The following is a 14,403-nucleotide window of genomic DNA, read 5'->3' on the forward strand; positions in this document are numbered from 1 at the left end:
ATAAAAAAAATGTTAATGTGCAAATATCTATAAAGTAATTTATCATCTTCTTACCGTTCGTGATTAATTGAATATTAAGATCGAAAAAAAATAACATTATTCAAACTTTACAAGGCAATATTATTAATTGTTTTTTCTTTCTTTATATTTCCCTCTCTAACAAAGGATTTGGCCTAAAGGAAGATTCAACTGGGAAAGGATTTTTTATAAAAGGATAAGTGAAGATTATGAAAAATGACTTTCGTAATGAAGTGATTTAAAAAAAAATCGTTTTTATAATTTTAATTATTTTTAATTAATTTTTGACACGAAAATACCTACGAACGAAGATACCTTTAAAAAAAAAAAAAAAAAACAGAGAGACTGACGTGAACCGAAGGTAGGGTTTGATTCTAAAGACATAAACTAAAACCCTGGTTGGGTTCTAGCTGTCCAGTTCACTGCCTCTCATTTTAGGTTCTTCGTTTTGTCTCTCTATGTCTCTGTGTCTTCTCTGATTTTGTTTCTTCTCTTCAATTAATTGTCTGAACGGAACAAATTTCTTTCCTGGGTTTGGGTTCTTTTTGCAGGTGATTGAGAATGGCTGGGGTAAGAGAGATAACTGCGGCAGAGTTCCTGCATGTAAGTTTTTCTTATGTTCTAATCGCTGCTTGGTTACTGAGAAAGTGTGTGAACATGATATTCCACATTTGCGTTTCCCTTTGTTTAGCTACGATACGAAAAGGGTTGTGATGTTTCTTTGATTTTCTTATAAAACAACTAAAAAGTATGTATTGGAGTTCTTATTTTTTATACTAATTGGTGCAGCCACAAATTATTGATTCAAATTGTTAACTTTCTTCTTCCTTCTTCTTTTTGCATTCAGGGTACAACTAGTCAAACTCTGTTTTTACAAAGAAATCTTTCGATTAAGCGAGGTAATTTATTATGGTGCAAGCTCTGTAATCCAAGCCGGACGGGGTATATGTTTACTACAAAAGGTGTTTCTTTGAGGTGCTCTGCTCAATCAAAGCCTAGAGCGACGGCCTCTGGAAATGTCCGTACCAGTTTGGTTGATGAGCAACCTGGATTGATTGAAAAGCCTGCTCAGGAGGTCATACATTTTTACCGTGTTCCGTTGATACAAGAAAGTGCAAACGATGAGCTTCTCAAATTGGTTCAAACCAAAGTTTCGAATCAGATTGTTGGGTTGAAAACTGAGCAGTGTTTTAATATTGGGCTTGATTCGAATATTTCCAGTGAAAAGCTCTCGACGCTTAAATGGATTCTTGGGGAGACATATGAGCCTGAGAATTTGGCAACTGAGAGTCTTCTTGAGAAGAAGAGGCAAAAAGGGGTGAATGCAGTGATAGTTGAAGTTGGGCCTAGGTTGTCTTTTACAACAGCGTGGTCCTCAAATGCTGTTTCAATTTGTCAGTCCTGTGGCTTGACTGAGGTGACTCGAATGGAGAGGTCAAGAAGGTACTTGTTGTATAGTAAGGGAGTCTTGCAGGAACATCAAATTAATGAGTTTGCTGCAATGGTTCATGATCGGATGACAGAGTGTGTTTATAGTCAGAAGCTCACATCATTTGAAACCAGTGTGGTTCCAGAGGAGGTTCGTTTTGTGCCTGTCATTGAGAAGGGGAGGAAAGCATTAGAAGAAATTAATCAGAAAATGGGTTTAGCATTTGATGAGCAAGATTTACAGTACTATACCAGGCTTTTCATGGAGGACATTAAGCGTAATCCAACAAATGTAGAGTTATTTGATATTGCCCAATCTAACAGTGAGCACAGCAGGCACTGGTTTTTCACAGGGAAGATTGTTATTGATGGACAGCCCATGGATAGGACCCTCATGCAAATTGTGAAGAGCACTTTGAAAGCAAATCCAAACAATTCTGTCATTGGCTTTAAGGATAACTCAAGTGCAATAAAGGGGTTCCTTGCATATCGATTGCGACCGGTTAAGCCTGGAACAGCTTGCCCACTAAATGAAACAACACGTGAAATTGATGTCTTGTTTACAGCTGAAACACATAATTTCCCATGTGCAGTGGCACCCTATCCTGGTGCAGAGACAGGTGCAGGTGGTCGCATTAGGGATACACATGCTACAGGAAGGGGGTCTTTTGTTATTGCAGCCACAGCTGGTTACACAACCGGGAATCTTAATTTAGAGGGATCGTATGCTCCATGGGAAGACCCATCTTTCACATATCCATCAAATTTGGCTTCTCCTTTGGAAATACTTATTGAGGCTAGCAATGGTGCATCAGATTATGGTAACAAATTTGGTGAACCTTTGATTCAGGGTTTCACTAGAACTTTTGGAATGAGACTCCCTAGTGGTGAGCGACGTGAATGGTTGAAACCTATCATGTTCAGTGCAGGCATTGGACAGATTGATCACACTCATATATCGAAAGGGGACCCTGAGATTGGAATGTTAGTTGTAAAGATTGGTGGTCCTGCGTATCGAATTGGAATGGGTGGTGGAGCTGCGTCCAGTATGGTTAGTGGCCAGAATGATGCGGAACTTGATTTTAATGCCGTACAACGTGGAGATGCTGAAATGGCACAAAAATTGTATCGCGTAGTTCGTGCCTGTGTTGAGATGGGGGAGGATAACCCAATCATTAGCATTCATGATCAGGGAGCTGGTGGGAATTGCAATGTTGTCAAGGAAATAATATACCCAAAGGGTGCTGAGATTGATGTTCGGGCAATTGTTGTTGGAGATCACACGATGTCTGTATTGGAGATATGGGGTGCAGAGTATCAAGAACAGGATGCAATCTTGGTGAAGCCTGAAAGCCGCAACCTATTGGAATCAATCTGTGCAAGAGAAAGACTTTCAATGGCTGTTATTGGAACTATTAATGGTGAGGGACGTGTTGTTCTTGTTGATAGCTTAGCAAATGAAAAATGCCGTGCAAGTGGACTCCCTCCCCCTCCTCCTGCAGTTGATCTAGAGCTTGAGAAAGTGCTTGGGGACATGCCTCAAAAAAGCTTTGAATTCAAGAGGGTAGCTTATGCACGAGAGCCACTTGATATTGCTCCTGGAGTCACAGTCATGGATTCGTTGAAGAGGGTATTGAGACTACCATCTGTATGTTCCAAACGGTTTTTGACGACAAAAGTTGATAGATGTGTAACAGGTCTTGTAGCACAACAGCAAACAGTTGGTCCCTTGCAATTACCTCTTTCTGATGTTGCGGTCATTGCTCAAAGTTACGTTGACTTTACTGGAGGTGCTTGTGCTATTGGAGAGCAGCCAATCAAGGGGCTGCTTGATCCAAGAGCAATGGCTAGACTGGCTGTTGGAGAAGCTCTCACAAATCTTGTTTGGGCAAAGGTTACTTCTCTGTCTGATGTTAAAGCAAGTGGAAATTGGATGTATGCTGCCAAGCTTGAAGGGGAAGGAGCAGCCATGTATGACGCTGCTATTGCTCTTTCAGAAGCTATGATTGAACTTGGTATAGCTATTGATGGTGGGAAGGACAGTCTTTCCATGGCTGCCCATGCAGGTGGTGAGGTTGTTAAGGCTCCTGGAAATCTCGTAATTAGTGCTTATGTCACTTGTCCTGACATAACTAAAACAGTAACTCCAGATTTGAAGTTAGGAGAAGATGGTGTTTTGCTTCATATTGATTTGGCAAAGGGAAAGCGACGTTTGGGTGGATCTGCTCTAGCTCAGGTTTTTGATCAAATTGGGAATGAGTGCCCTGATCTTGATGATGTTTCTTATCTTAAAAGAGTTTTTGAGGGTGTGCAGGACCTTCTTGGAGATGGTATGATCTCTGCAGGTCATGATATCAGTGATGGTGGGTTACTAGTTTGCACCCTGGAGATGGCATTTGCTGGAAATTGTGGCATTGTGTTGGACTTGGCTTCTCAAGGGAAGAGTGTTTTCCAATCACTTTTTGCAGAAGAGCTTGGTCTTATTCTTGAGGTAAGCAAGAACAACTTGGATAGTGTGGTGAGAAAGCTCAGCAGTATGGATGTTTCTGCTGAGTTAATAGGACAAGTAACCACCTTGCCCATGATAGAGCTAAAGGTTGACGGAATTACACATTTAAATGAGAAAACTTCTCTCCTCAGAGATATGTGGGAGGACACAAGTTTCCAGCTCGAAAAGTTGCAGAGGCTGGCTTCTTGTGTGGAATTGGAGAACGAAGGTTTGAAGTTTAGGCATGAGCCTTCTTGGGCATTGTCTTTCACACCTTCCTTTACAGATGAGAAATACATGACTGCAACTCTAAAACCAAAAGTAGCTATCATTCGTGAGGAAGGAAGCAACGGAGACAGAGAAATGTCGGCAGCATTTTATGCTGCTGGTTTGGAGCCTTGGGATGTTACAATGTCAGACCTTCTTAATGGAGCTATTTCTTTGCACGATTTCCGTGGAATTGCATTTGTTGGAGGTTTTAGTTATGCTGATGTGCTTGATTCTGCAAAAGGTTGGGCTGCGTCCATACGATTCAATCAGCCTCTTCTCAATCAATTTCAGGAGTTCTACAAGCGCCCTGATACTTTCAGTCTTGGTGTTTGCAATGGATGTCAGTTAATGGCTCTGTTAGGATGGGTCCCAGGCCCCCAAGTTGGTGGTGTTTTTGGTGCTGGTGGGGACCCATCACAGCCAAGGTTTGTTCACAATGAGTCTGGACGGTTCGAATGCCGCTTCACAAGTGTGACTATAAAGGATTCTCCTGCTATGATGTTCAAAGGAATGGAAGGCAGTACATTAGGTGTATGGGCTGCCCATGGTGAGGGAAGAGCATATTTTCCTGATGATGGTGTTCTGGATCGTGTACTGCATTCAGATTTGGCTCCACTAAGATATTGTGACGATGATGGGAATCCAACAGAGGCTTACCCCTTCAATTTGAATGGTTCTCCTCTAGGAGTAGCAGCAATTTGTTCTCCTGATGGTCGACATCTAGCCATGATGCCTCATCCAGAACGCTGTTTCCTGATGTGGCAGTACCCTTGGTACCCAAAGGACTGGAATGTGGACAAGAAAGGCCCTAGCCCATGGTTACGGATGTTTCAAAATGCCAGAGAGTGGTGCTCATGAGTTTGGTTAGTTTTCCATTCATTTTACTAACCAAATGAACACATAATTTTATATCCAGCATTTTTTATGTGAAAATGAGAGAAAGCATTGTCTATATGTGTGTCTTTGATGAAATCGTGCAATCTTAACTTATGCTGCATGACGTTGGGTTTTCATCAAAAAAACAACATATTGTAAGTGTAAAGTTTCAGAATTTATGTAGTTAAAAAATAAGAGATATTTTCTCCAATTTTAGTTGTGTGGTTATGGCTCTTTTGATGTTTGTGGTTGGTTCTTGCTGCTGGCTGTGTTTGTCCCTGCCCTGGTCATGCTCTTGGTGCTGCTGCTTGGTGCTTTTGGGTTGGCATCTAGGATTTGGATTTGGCCACTGAGTCTGGGGTTTTTTTTACTGTGGATTGGTTTCTTTGGTGGTCTTGCCTTGTATAGGCTTGTACATGTTCTTTTGTTCATTGCCATCTGGGCTAGTGTAAAGTGCAGAAAGTATAGGTTGATGCCAGTGGTATTTTCTGCTCTGTTTTAGGGGCAGTTAGTTTTTTTTTTTGTGCCTTGAAGGAGTTTTGGGGGTATGCTTGTTTCTTATGTAAAGGTATATCGTCCAATACCTCTCTGAGTTGATTTTGTCTCTTTTGTTTCTGATCGAGGGAACTTTTTCATTCCCCAAAGTTTAATGAAAGCTACTTGATAATTTAAAAAAAAAAAAACATTTATATAAATTCACTTTTTCTATGACAGGTTATTGAGATGCAAGGACAAATGAGAGGAAGTAAAGTGGTCGGATGCTTCATCTGAGTTTGATTTGGAGATTTAACTGTTATCCTGAAATGTCATGAGGACATTTGGAAAATGTCAATTAATTTTTGCCTCATGCTGACTGATTACAGAGCTGTTGCGTTATATTTCTTCATCATCTTAAGTTTCCAACAGAGCTGTTTCTTTATATTTCTTCATCATCTCAAGTTTCCAGCAAACTTTATTCAGTGTTTCAGCTCTTTCTCATAGCTTTGACAATTTTCCTTTTTAAAGTGTATTATATAATAAATATTTTGGTATCTAATACGTCTTCATAGATGAGAATTATAACTATCTTATTTCTTTTGTGGAAGTTTCCATAGCCAATAGCTCCAATTGGAGTCTGCATTTAGACATGAACTATATATCAGTTGTAAAAAGTGGTTGGCATACAGACAGATAAAGTCGAAGTTGAAAGTGACCTGCAAAACACTAGGTTATGCATATAAATGTCAAAATGGTTTTGAAATTCAAATGGTAATAGACTGGTTTAGAATTTCTTTTAAAACCATTAGATATTCACAGAAGCCTACTAAATTTGATTTCGGACTTCCTTCTATTCCACTTTACTATTAGGATTATGCCAGTGGTGAGTTCTTGGTGGAAAAATCTTCAGAATATCTCGCAAAATCATTGTGAAAAGAATAAACATGGCATATAATTAAATTTTATTAGGAAATATCTTTATTATGGTTTTATAATTATATTAAAGTTAAATTCAATTATTACTCCTACCATATATCTCTTTGAAAAAAATATTTTACAGCTTATAATAAACTTTTTTGGTTAAAAATTTAAGATTTCCAATCAGACAAATGGTAATACTACTGTATAATTACCAAATAGTAATTTTACAATAAATGTAGGAAGGGAAGAGCCGAAATGTCCTAAATTTGGAAAATGGAGCAAAGCGGGAAACATGCGTCCGGAAATAAAGAAAGTTAAGAAAATGCCACTGCCACCTACCTCTCTCTCTCTTCACTCTCTTCTCTCATTCTCTCTGCTCTCTTTGATGCATTAATCTCTCCATCTCTCTCTCATTCTCTAACAAAAGTTATGCCTTTTCTCTCCCTTTGATCTCAAATGTGGCAAATTCTGTTAGGCGCAGCTGTTGCAGGATCCACCGGACTCCTTGCTAAACACCTATTTAACCCCAACCCGAACCCCAACAACCCCATTTCTCAAGGTAACCCAAATTCCGATAATGATCAAGAAAAACAAGATCTTCAGTTCCAAAATGGGTTTTTGGAATCTGGGTGTGAGAGTAATGGAGAGGACAAAGGGAAGCAAGATGGGATCTTTAGATTTTCCAGTTCTGAGTCTGCTGGAAAAACTGGGGTTAAAACCAAGGATAGGAATTTGAGGAAAAAAGTTGTCTTGAAGAAGGCTGAGAAGAGATCAAGTGGAGCTGGTGGTGTAGAGGTGAGTAGAAGGAAGTTTGCTGTTTGCTTGAAGAAGAGGAGAACTGCTAAGAATGTGGCTTATAAGTGTGGATCATGCCCTTCTAAAGGTAAGGTTCCTGTTTGTATTATGATCTTTTTCAATTTTGGTTTGCTGAGAAAATGCTGGAGTTGTGTTTGATCAGTTAGGCATCAAAACGTTGGAATTTTGACATAACTTGAAGTTGTTAATTTACCAAGCTCTGTCACCAAAAGCAAGAAAAAGTGGAACTTACTTCTCCAAATACCTTCTTTTTGTGCATTCTATGAAATTGGCTTACATGAGTAGTTAGACAGTTGTGGTTACGAGTATGCTTTAGATTGTTGATGGAATACTTTTTCTAGTCAAATTATCATTTTGTAACATATATTTGATGAAGTATATATCTTTATTCCCAGATTGTGTCATCTACTGTGTAAGTAACAGAAAGCAGGATTCTAGTGTTCACTGTAATCTTCTTAAGTTCTTGCGAATGCCAGAGATGGAACAGTGAAGGACAATATGTTTATGTAATGCCAAGCCAAAATATTAACCTTTTGTGGTATACATATCTTGCCAACATGGCTCTGGAATCAATTGCTTTCTCACAATCAGTTTATTCTCGAGGTGAGGAAAAAGAGGGGTGCTGGTGGGGTGAGCTTTGAGAATATTTGATTAAAAAATTATTCTCATGGTAAAGAAATTCCTGACTTGATATAATAGGAAGTGGTGAAAAGTAATTTTTTTTAAAAAGATTGTGTACAGTGCCATGTCTCTATGTCAAGATATACTGAGGCATCTCCATTTACATTTTCTGTGTACTAGTTTTATATACAAAATTTCTTCAGTGCAAGAAGGATTTTAAATTACTTCTATTACAAGTGATATGCTTTGGTCTCAAATCAGGTCAAGTTGTCAACTGTTAATTTGTTCTGATCATCCTTAGATTAAAGGTTAATGACTATTAGTTAAGTAAAAAGGAGCTGTTGTCACATCAGACTGCTTTATTTCACTCTGTAAGAAAGCATGTGTCTTCCTAATAGGTAACGCATCAAACTATCAACAAGGAATCATTGGTTAGTTAGATATCAACAGCCTCACTGCTAGTTTGAAAAAAAAAAAACCTTTTGAACCTCTGATAGTTATTAACGTGCTAACGGGGTTTATAATTTTTTTTCCTATTTACAAGAGCGTCAAAAAATTCGATTGTCTTTCCAGGGACTGTACATCTGCGTTGGCTTTGTTAGTTCGCATTGCATCAGTGTAGTTGTCCCATTTTAGGGTTTTTGCTTTAAACATCTTTAGAGCTCTGAGTTTGACATTTCAATTTACTTTGTATTTTACTCCTTAGATAGCTCTGTGTTTCGTTGGGGACTTGGCTTTGGTATCATGTACATGATGTCAGCTGGGAAGGCTGAGATCAATAAGCTGAACTCAACAATGGATGAGACTGCAAAAGTCTTTCAGGATTTAAAAACTGAGCTATGCAAAAGAAAATCATCTTGCAATGTACGAGCTTCAAATTCTGCAAATGAAGTTACTACAGGGTCAAAGAAATTTAGCGGAAAGAATACACAATTACTGCTTGATAAGTCAGGTACAGTGAACAGAGACGATAATGAGATCAAAGTATGTAGCCTCCCGGTAATTGATGATGGTGAGTATGCCAGTAGTGTTCTTACTGAAGAGCCAGAACCGGAGCCAGAGGTGGGGGAAATGGATCAGCTAGAGGCAGAGCTCGAGTCAGAACTGCAAAAATTGAGTGAGGTGAACTTTATCAAGTACCTCTACATCCTTATTTCAATTGACTTACCAGTTAAAGGTGCTTCCGTGCCAGTTTATCTCATACCTCCACCTACACTAAAGATTTAGGACAAGTTATTCAAAATTAGGTTTTGAATAAAGGAATATTTTTGTCTCTTGATACAACATTTCTCTTGTCGATACAATTAAATTTATCACACATAAAAAGACTTTTCGGACCATTTTAAGAGATGATTCTTTTCAATGAACAGCCATAGCTGACCAAATTTAATCGTTAACTGTTTTACTCTGTGAGTGATCAAGGAGTAAAATGCACGTTGAATAATTTATTAGCTTTCCTTGGTGAAAAGAATATTTTTTTGGCTTATAGCTTGGTTGCTTGATGCTAACACTGGCTAATAGTTAGTACTTGGCAAGTACTGAGACTTTAGCTAATGTAATCAATCTTCAAAAGTGAATCATGCTAAGAATGCACACAGCAGCCTTCATAAATAAGAATATTTTGGGTATGGAATAGGAATTTCTGCATTCTGTTATTAAGCCATACAAGGGGGATCTGAAAAACATCTGACCAGATTGTTTACCAGATAGGCAGTTTCTGATTTTGTATTACTAGTTGGAGAAATTTGATAACTTTGGCCACTGGCTAGACCTTAAAGACAGAAGATATGCCAATTTGTGAGGTTAGAATACAGAGGAATAGTGCCTGATGAATGAGTATAATTGCAGCAGAAACATGGAAAATATGTAAATGCATCTGCAATGAGTGTATTTTTGCTGCTATGAGTTCTAACAACTCTGCATCTTCTTAGACGTACAAAATTTTTTGCTATTAACCTAAGAAATCTTTTGCAGACTGAGGTTTCAACCAAAAGTTTGCATGAGTCAGTGGGACAGAGGTCTGATTCATACCAGTGCCAGGGAGTATTGCCATCTGAACTAGATCAGAAGCTGTGCCATTTGCTAATTGAGCAGCAGGAAAACCAAATTGAGGAGCTAGAATCTGAATTGAGTTCGGCTCAATCCAAACTCCGTGACAAGGAAGCTGAACTGCAAGCACTAAAGGATTGTGTTAGGCGCCTGACTAACTTCTCTCTATCAACGGTCTCAGGTAAAGACTTCTTACTTCTACCATCTTATAGCTATGTTTTAGGAATCAGTTTCTTTATAGGGCTGCCAGTCTACCACTAACCATAATATGCTTATTCTCAATTATGTTATGTACTGTAGTGTCTATCTTTAAAACCAATGCAATATTTCTCAGATGATGATACAGAGGCCCAAGGGGAGCAAGCACGTATGAACGATCAGGATTGCCCTATTAAAAGTGGATTGGAGACAAGGAAATCATTGGTTGGTATGAAAAGACCTATTGAGTCCTGAGTGCAACTGATATGCATGATTACCATATTTCCCATGGGCAAGACCTAGAAGGAAATTCGTAGGCAATCATCAGACGCCATCAGAAAACAATACCAGTTGTAGGTCACACCATTCTAAATCTAGCTTGCATGTTCCCTGTGCAGCTCCTGGACCCTTCCATATTATAATACTGTAGTATCAGAAATCTAGACATGGTAATCTGTTTATTGCGTTGTGCCTGTCTGATTATTTTATTACGATGTGCTTATATATTTTATGCCTAGTGTCTGGAGCTGAACTCTCTTCACCAAGTGATTCCTAATTGACTTGGCTAGTCTGCCTGCTTCTCGGTCAAGCTCTTTATTGAGTGCCAGAGTGGAAACCTGAAATCATAGTTGACTTTATGTTCTCCTGTTGGGAGTGAATATTACTCTTATGTCCATTCACAGTCACAAAATTACGAAATACTCCTCTACAAAACTTTAAAGGTTGGTTGGAGTGCACTGAAGGGTAAAGCTGGAAGCAAGCAATTGTAAAGGATTTATAGTGCTATGGTGGTTGCTTCTGCAGAGGCAGAAAAACAGATTGGTGGAGCCCTGGTGGGGGTGTTGAAAAGATCGCCTTTCCCACCCTATGACGATGGAGATGACCCCATCACTTGTTCTTCACCGGAAGACTTTAACTTATGCTTTTCTTATTTGACTTCAGAGTGATAGACTTTCATGCTCGTAGGCGCCATTTAAGGGCCGGCCTTTTTACAATCTCCCATGATTTCCAAAAGCTTACAAACTACGACATTGAATTTCGAGGCTTATATAAAAGGATAATCATTGATTCGCTTTCATCTCACCTATACTCGTAAGAGCTCACTCCCAATCCATTTGATATCTTCAATGATATTTTTGTGGTTGAAAATAAGAGGTGGGAGAAAGAGTAGGAAATGCAAAGATCCAAGTTTAATAAAAGAAAGTTTCTTTAGCATATACCTCATACTATTAAGTAACACATACAAGTGCAGGTGTTCTCTTCAGGACATAGACCTAGTTACTGCTAACTGCTAGACGAACTGAAGAATGACTCAATGAGACTGTCGAGCTAAGTTATGCAAACCCCAAAGAAAATTTTTTTAAAAAAAACTCTTCCAAAATAAGTAGAATGTCTGGTAGTTAACACACCAGTGTTAGAAATCTGATGTATTTTCATTTAAAGATGAATGCTGTCAAAGTGTCAATGTTGGTACTAGGGATCTAAAAAGAACAGTTGAGCATTGATTCAACCATTATTATTTCTTATTTTAGTTGCTGTGCAGATTACAGAATCTACAGGTTTTTGTTATCTTTTTATAACCCTGGCAGCTACTATTTGTACACTTACCCATGGAAGGGAAAAAACAAGATTAAAATAAGTAAACAAATTCATTCTGATAAATGAATGAGAAATCCAGATGCAGCAGACAATTTAATACTAGTACTACTTGCTGGTAGAACTAAAACCTTTTTATATTTTTTAAAGCTTTGAGCAAGTGTAAATTACTCCATGGTGTGGGGTTCCAATTTCCTTTTTCATCATTTGTTGTTGAAAAGCAAATGGAAAATAGAAAAATGGATTAAGCCAAAGAAATCAGCTCGTTTGGTAATGATGTTTGCCTGAAAAAGAATGCATCAATCACCATCCAATCATGAATGCTTGTGTGACTGAGTGGACAACACCTCTGCCTTATCCTGCAAACCATCTTTCCAAACAACAAACCTTAGAATATGTTGCCACACCGAACCAAGATCCAACGGTTATCACTGCACCGATATAAATTGCACTGTAGATGAATCTGTGTTTCAGTGTTCTGCTGTTTTCCTACTTTCCCTCCATTATTTTACAGGTTTTGTTTTAGTAAAATAATAACTGACCTCGAAGGCAAGGCCGGTCTAAGCCAAACAGAACCCTACAGCCTCACAAAAAGAAAATAGAAAAATTTTAAATAATTTACAGTGGATTCACCCATCCGTGCAGTAGATTAAAAAGGATCAAACAACACAAAAACAAAAAAACAAAACAAAGCGAAAGTAGAGAGAAAACAAAGAAGGAAGGTGACCACTATATCTGCTTCAGTTTCTTACCAGAACCAAAGACAGCCATCCCCAAGAGTCCTCACACGCAAAAACCCACATGCTTTTAGACAAAGACAAATAACCAAAGTACAAATCTTTTCAATCTTGAAACTCAGAGAGAAAAAAGAAACCATACATACAAAATCTTCGTGTAGATAGAGACTCTACAAAAAAGGCAGAAATCTTGCAATCTTCAAAGAGAAACAAAAGAGGGGTGTTCTTTTTTTTTTGGGGGTTTGGAAAATGAAGTTATCGGCAAAACCCATATCGAGTCCGGGTCGGGCTGAGAAGTATCCGCCACCATTGATGCGGTTTTTGAGAAGCAATGTTGGGAGCAGAAGCAGGGGAAGGTCACGTTCAAGCCCAATGTTTGTTAGAAAAAAGAACACTGCCATTGAAACCCAAGAGCCCACTTCGCCTAAAGTCACTTGCATGGGTCAGGTTCGTGTCAAACGCTCCAAACAAGCCGGTACAAAACCCGGTCGACACGGAGCCCCGACTCGTCGCCGCGGCCGCTGTAATTGGATCAGAAATGCTCTGTTTTGCCGTCATTTCGCTGGGAAAGTCAAGGCCAAGCCCTCTTGTAGACCCACTTGGAAGAAATGGGGGGCGTTTTTCCAAATGGGGTCTTGTAGAAAACCCAAAACTAGAGAAGATTCATCGAAATTTGGGAACAAAATTGAAGATTTTGTGGAAGGAAATGAAGAAGAAGAAGAAGAAAGTGAAAAAAATGAAAAGGAAGCTAAGATTTTTGTATCTTCTTCCTCTTCATCACCACCCAAAAATGCTTTGATTTTAACACGTTGTCGATCTGCTCCATACAGATCTTCTTCTTTAGCTTGTAGGTTTTGGGAGTCGCCTTTAGCTAACCAGGAGACAAACGAAGAAGAAACAGAGGAAACAGAAGAAGAAAAAAGAGAAAACAGAGGATTTCAAAAAGAAGAAGCAGAGGTTCCCACATCCGAGAAAGTGTCCATTTACAGAAATTCGGATCACGGGTCCCAAATGGATTCGGAAAAACTAGAGAAGTCGGGTTTTTGCAAGGAATTTGAAGAGGGCAAAACAGAAAAACCTGAAAACAATGAAGAGTTGAAAACAGAGCAGTTTGGGAATGTACGGCCTTTAATCCTCACGAGATGTAAATCCGAACCGGCTAGAACAGCTGAAAGACTCGATCCAGAGATGAGTTTCTGGAAGAAGAGAAGGTTGGGTTTCACGTGATTCATTTAATTTTCTTCTTCTTTTAATTAATTTATGAATATTTTGGTTATGTTAGGAAGAAGCACTACTTTTTTCTTTCTTACTTAAATGACTTTGTTATATTCAACATCTAGGGCCGTTAGAGAGAATCTCTATGGCTCTTCGGCAACATTAAAAAAACAAAAAAAAGAAGGGCTTAGTTAATAGTACACTGGAAATTGAAAACAATGATAAAATTTATTTGTGTTAATTTTTTTCCTGAAACTTCCTCATGGGCTGCTGTCTTTAGTGGTGTTGGCAAATCTTTCTTTTTTCTCTCTGTTTTGATAGGCAGAAGTGTTCTCTGCTTCTGGTTCCAGCCAGGGCTTTTCTGGGGGGCTTTATGGTAGTTTGATTAGTTTTATGCATCTTTGGATACTCTGACCAGCTTTTATATTTTGGTAGAATAGCTTATGCAGTATTCTGGCCCCGCAGTTTCATTATTTTATGTAATTCTTTATGACTTTTTCAGCAACAGGAAGAAAGTTTCAATTGAATGTCTCCATCCCTTGTCAATTTTTAGTTAAGGATTTTTTATATTATGGCTCTGTTAAGATCTGTTACTTGATTGGAAAGCTTAGTCAAGAGGATTATTGATCAATGCTTTTTTGTGAGAAAGCTACATGGGCAATTGGCAAGTTGTTTGCCGTACTAATTGAAGCA

General features: G+C 38.7%; 3 protein-coding genes across 3 annotated transcripts; all 3 read left to right on the forward strand.

Moving 5' to 3' along the window:
• The first annotated feature begins 344 nt into the window (after window positions 1–344).
• Window positions 345–6,145, forward strand: PUR4 (purine biosynthesis 4). The gene is made up of 4 exons (XM_018121794.2): window positions 345–456; window positions 570–621; window positions 866–5,067; window positions 5,795–6,145. The coding sequence occupies exons 2-3, from the start codon at window positions 580–582 to the stop codon at window positions 5,060–5,062; spliced, it is 4,239 nt and encodes a 1,412-aa protein (XP_017977283.1). The 5' UTR covers window positions 345–456; window positions 570–579; the 3' UTR covers window positions 5,063–5,067; window positions 5,795–6,145.
• Window positions 6,146–6,757: 612 nt separating this feature from the next.
• LOC18597915 (POLAR LOCALIZATION DURING ASYMMETRIC DIVISION AND protein) lies at window positions 6,758–10,751 on the forward strand. The gene is made up of 4 exons (XM_018121806.2): window positions 6,758–7,361; window positions 8,622–9,037; window positions 9,890–10,145; window positions 10,299–10,751. Exons 1-4 carry the CDS (start codon window positions 6,935–6,937, stop codon window positions 10,415–10,417), a joined length of 1,218 nt encoding a protein of 405 aa, XP_017977295.2. The 5' UTR covers window positions 6,758–6,934; the 3' UTR covers window positions 10,418–10,751.
• A 1,581-nt stretch (window positions 10,752–12,332) lies between these two features.
• Window positions 12,333–14,241, forward strand: LOC18597916 (uncharacterized). The gene has a single exon (XM_007027217.3). It carries the CDS (start codon window positions 12,745–12,747, stop codon window positions 13,720–13,722), a length of 978 nt encoding a protein of 325 aa, XP_007027279.3. The 5' UTR covers window positions 12,333–12,744; the 3' UTR covers window positions 13,723–14,241.
• Window positions 14,242–14,403: the final 162 nt, after the last annotated feature.

The sequence above is a fragment of the Theobroma cacao genome, chromosome 5 (genome assembly GCF_053813885.1).
Source record: "Theobroma cacao isolate CCN51 chromosome 5, ASM5381388v1, whole genome shotgun sequence".
Taxonomy (NCBI): Eukaryota; Viridiplantae; Streptophyta; class Magnoliopsida; order Malvales; family Malvaceae; genus Theobroma; species Theobroma cacao.

Excerpts from the sequence above, each read along its gene's own strand:
- PUR4 (XM_018121794.2), top strand. The coding sequence starts at position 580 with ATGGCTGGGGTAAGAGAGATAACTGCGGCAGAGTTCCTGCAT. Across the intron at positions 622-865 it reads CTGCGGCAGAGTTCCTGCAT|GGTACAACTAGTCAAACTCT; the intron begins GTAAGTTTTTCT and ends TTTTGCATTCAG.
- LOC18597915 (XM_018121806.2), top strand. The coding sequence starts at position 6,935 with ATGTGGCAAATTCTGTTAGGCGCAGCTGTTGCAGGATCCACCGGACTC. Across the intron at positions 9,038-9,889 it reads AACTGCAAAAATTGAGTGAG|ACTGAGGTTTCAACCAAAAG; the intron begins GTGAACTTTATC and ends AATCTTTTGCAG. Across the intron at positions 10,146-10,298 it reads CTCTCTATCAACGGTCTCAG|ATGATGATACAGAGGCCCAA; the intron begins GTAAAGACTTCT and ends AATATTTCTCAG.
- LOC18597916 (XM_007027217.3), top strand. The coding sequence starts at position 12,745 with ATGAAGTTATCGGCAAAACCCATATCGAGTCCGGGTCGGGCTGAGAAG.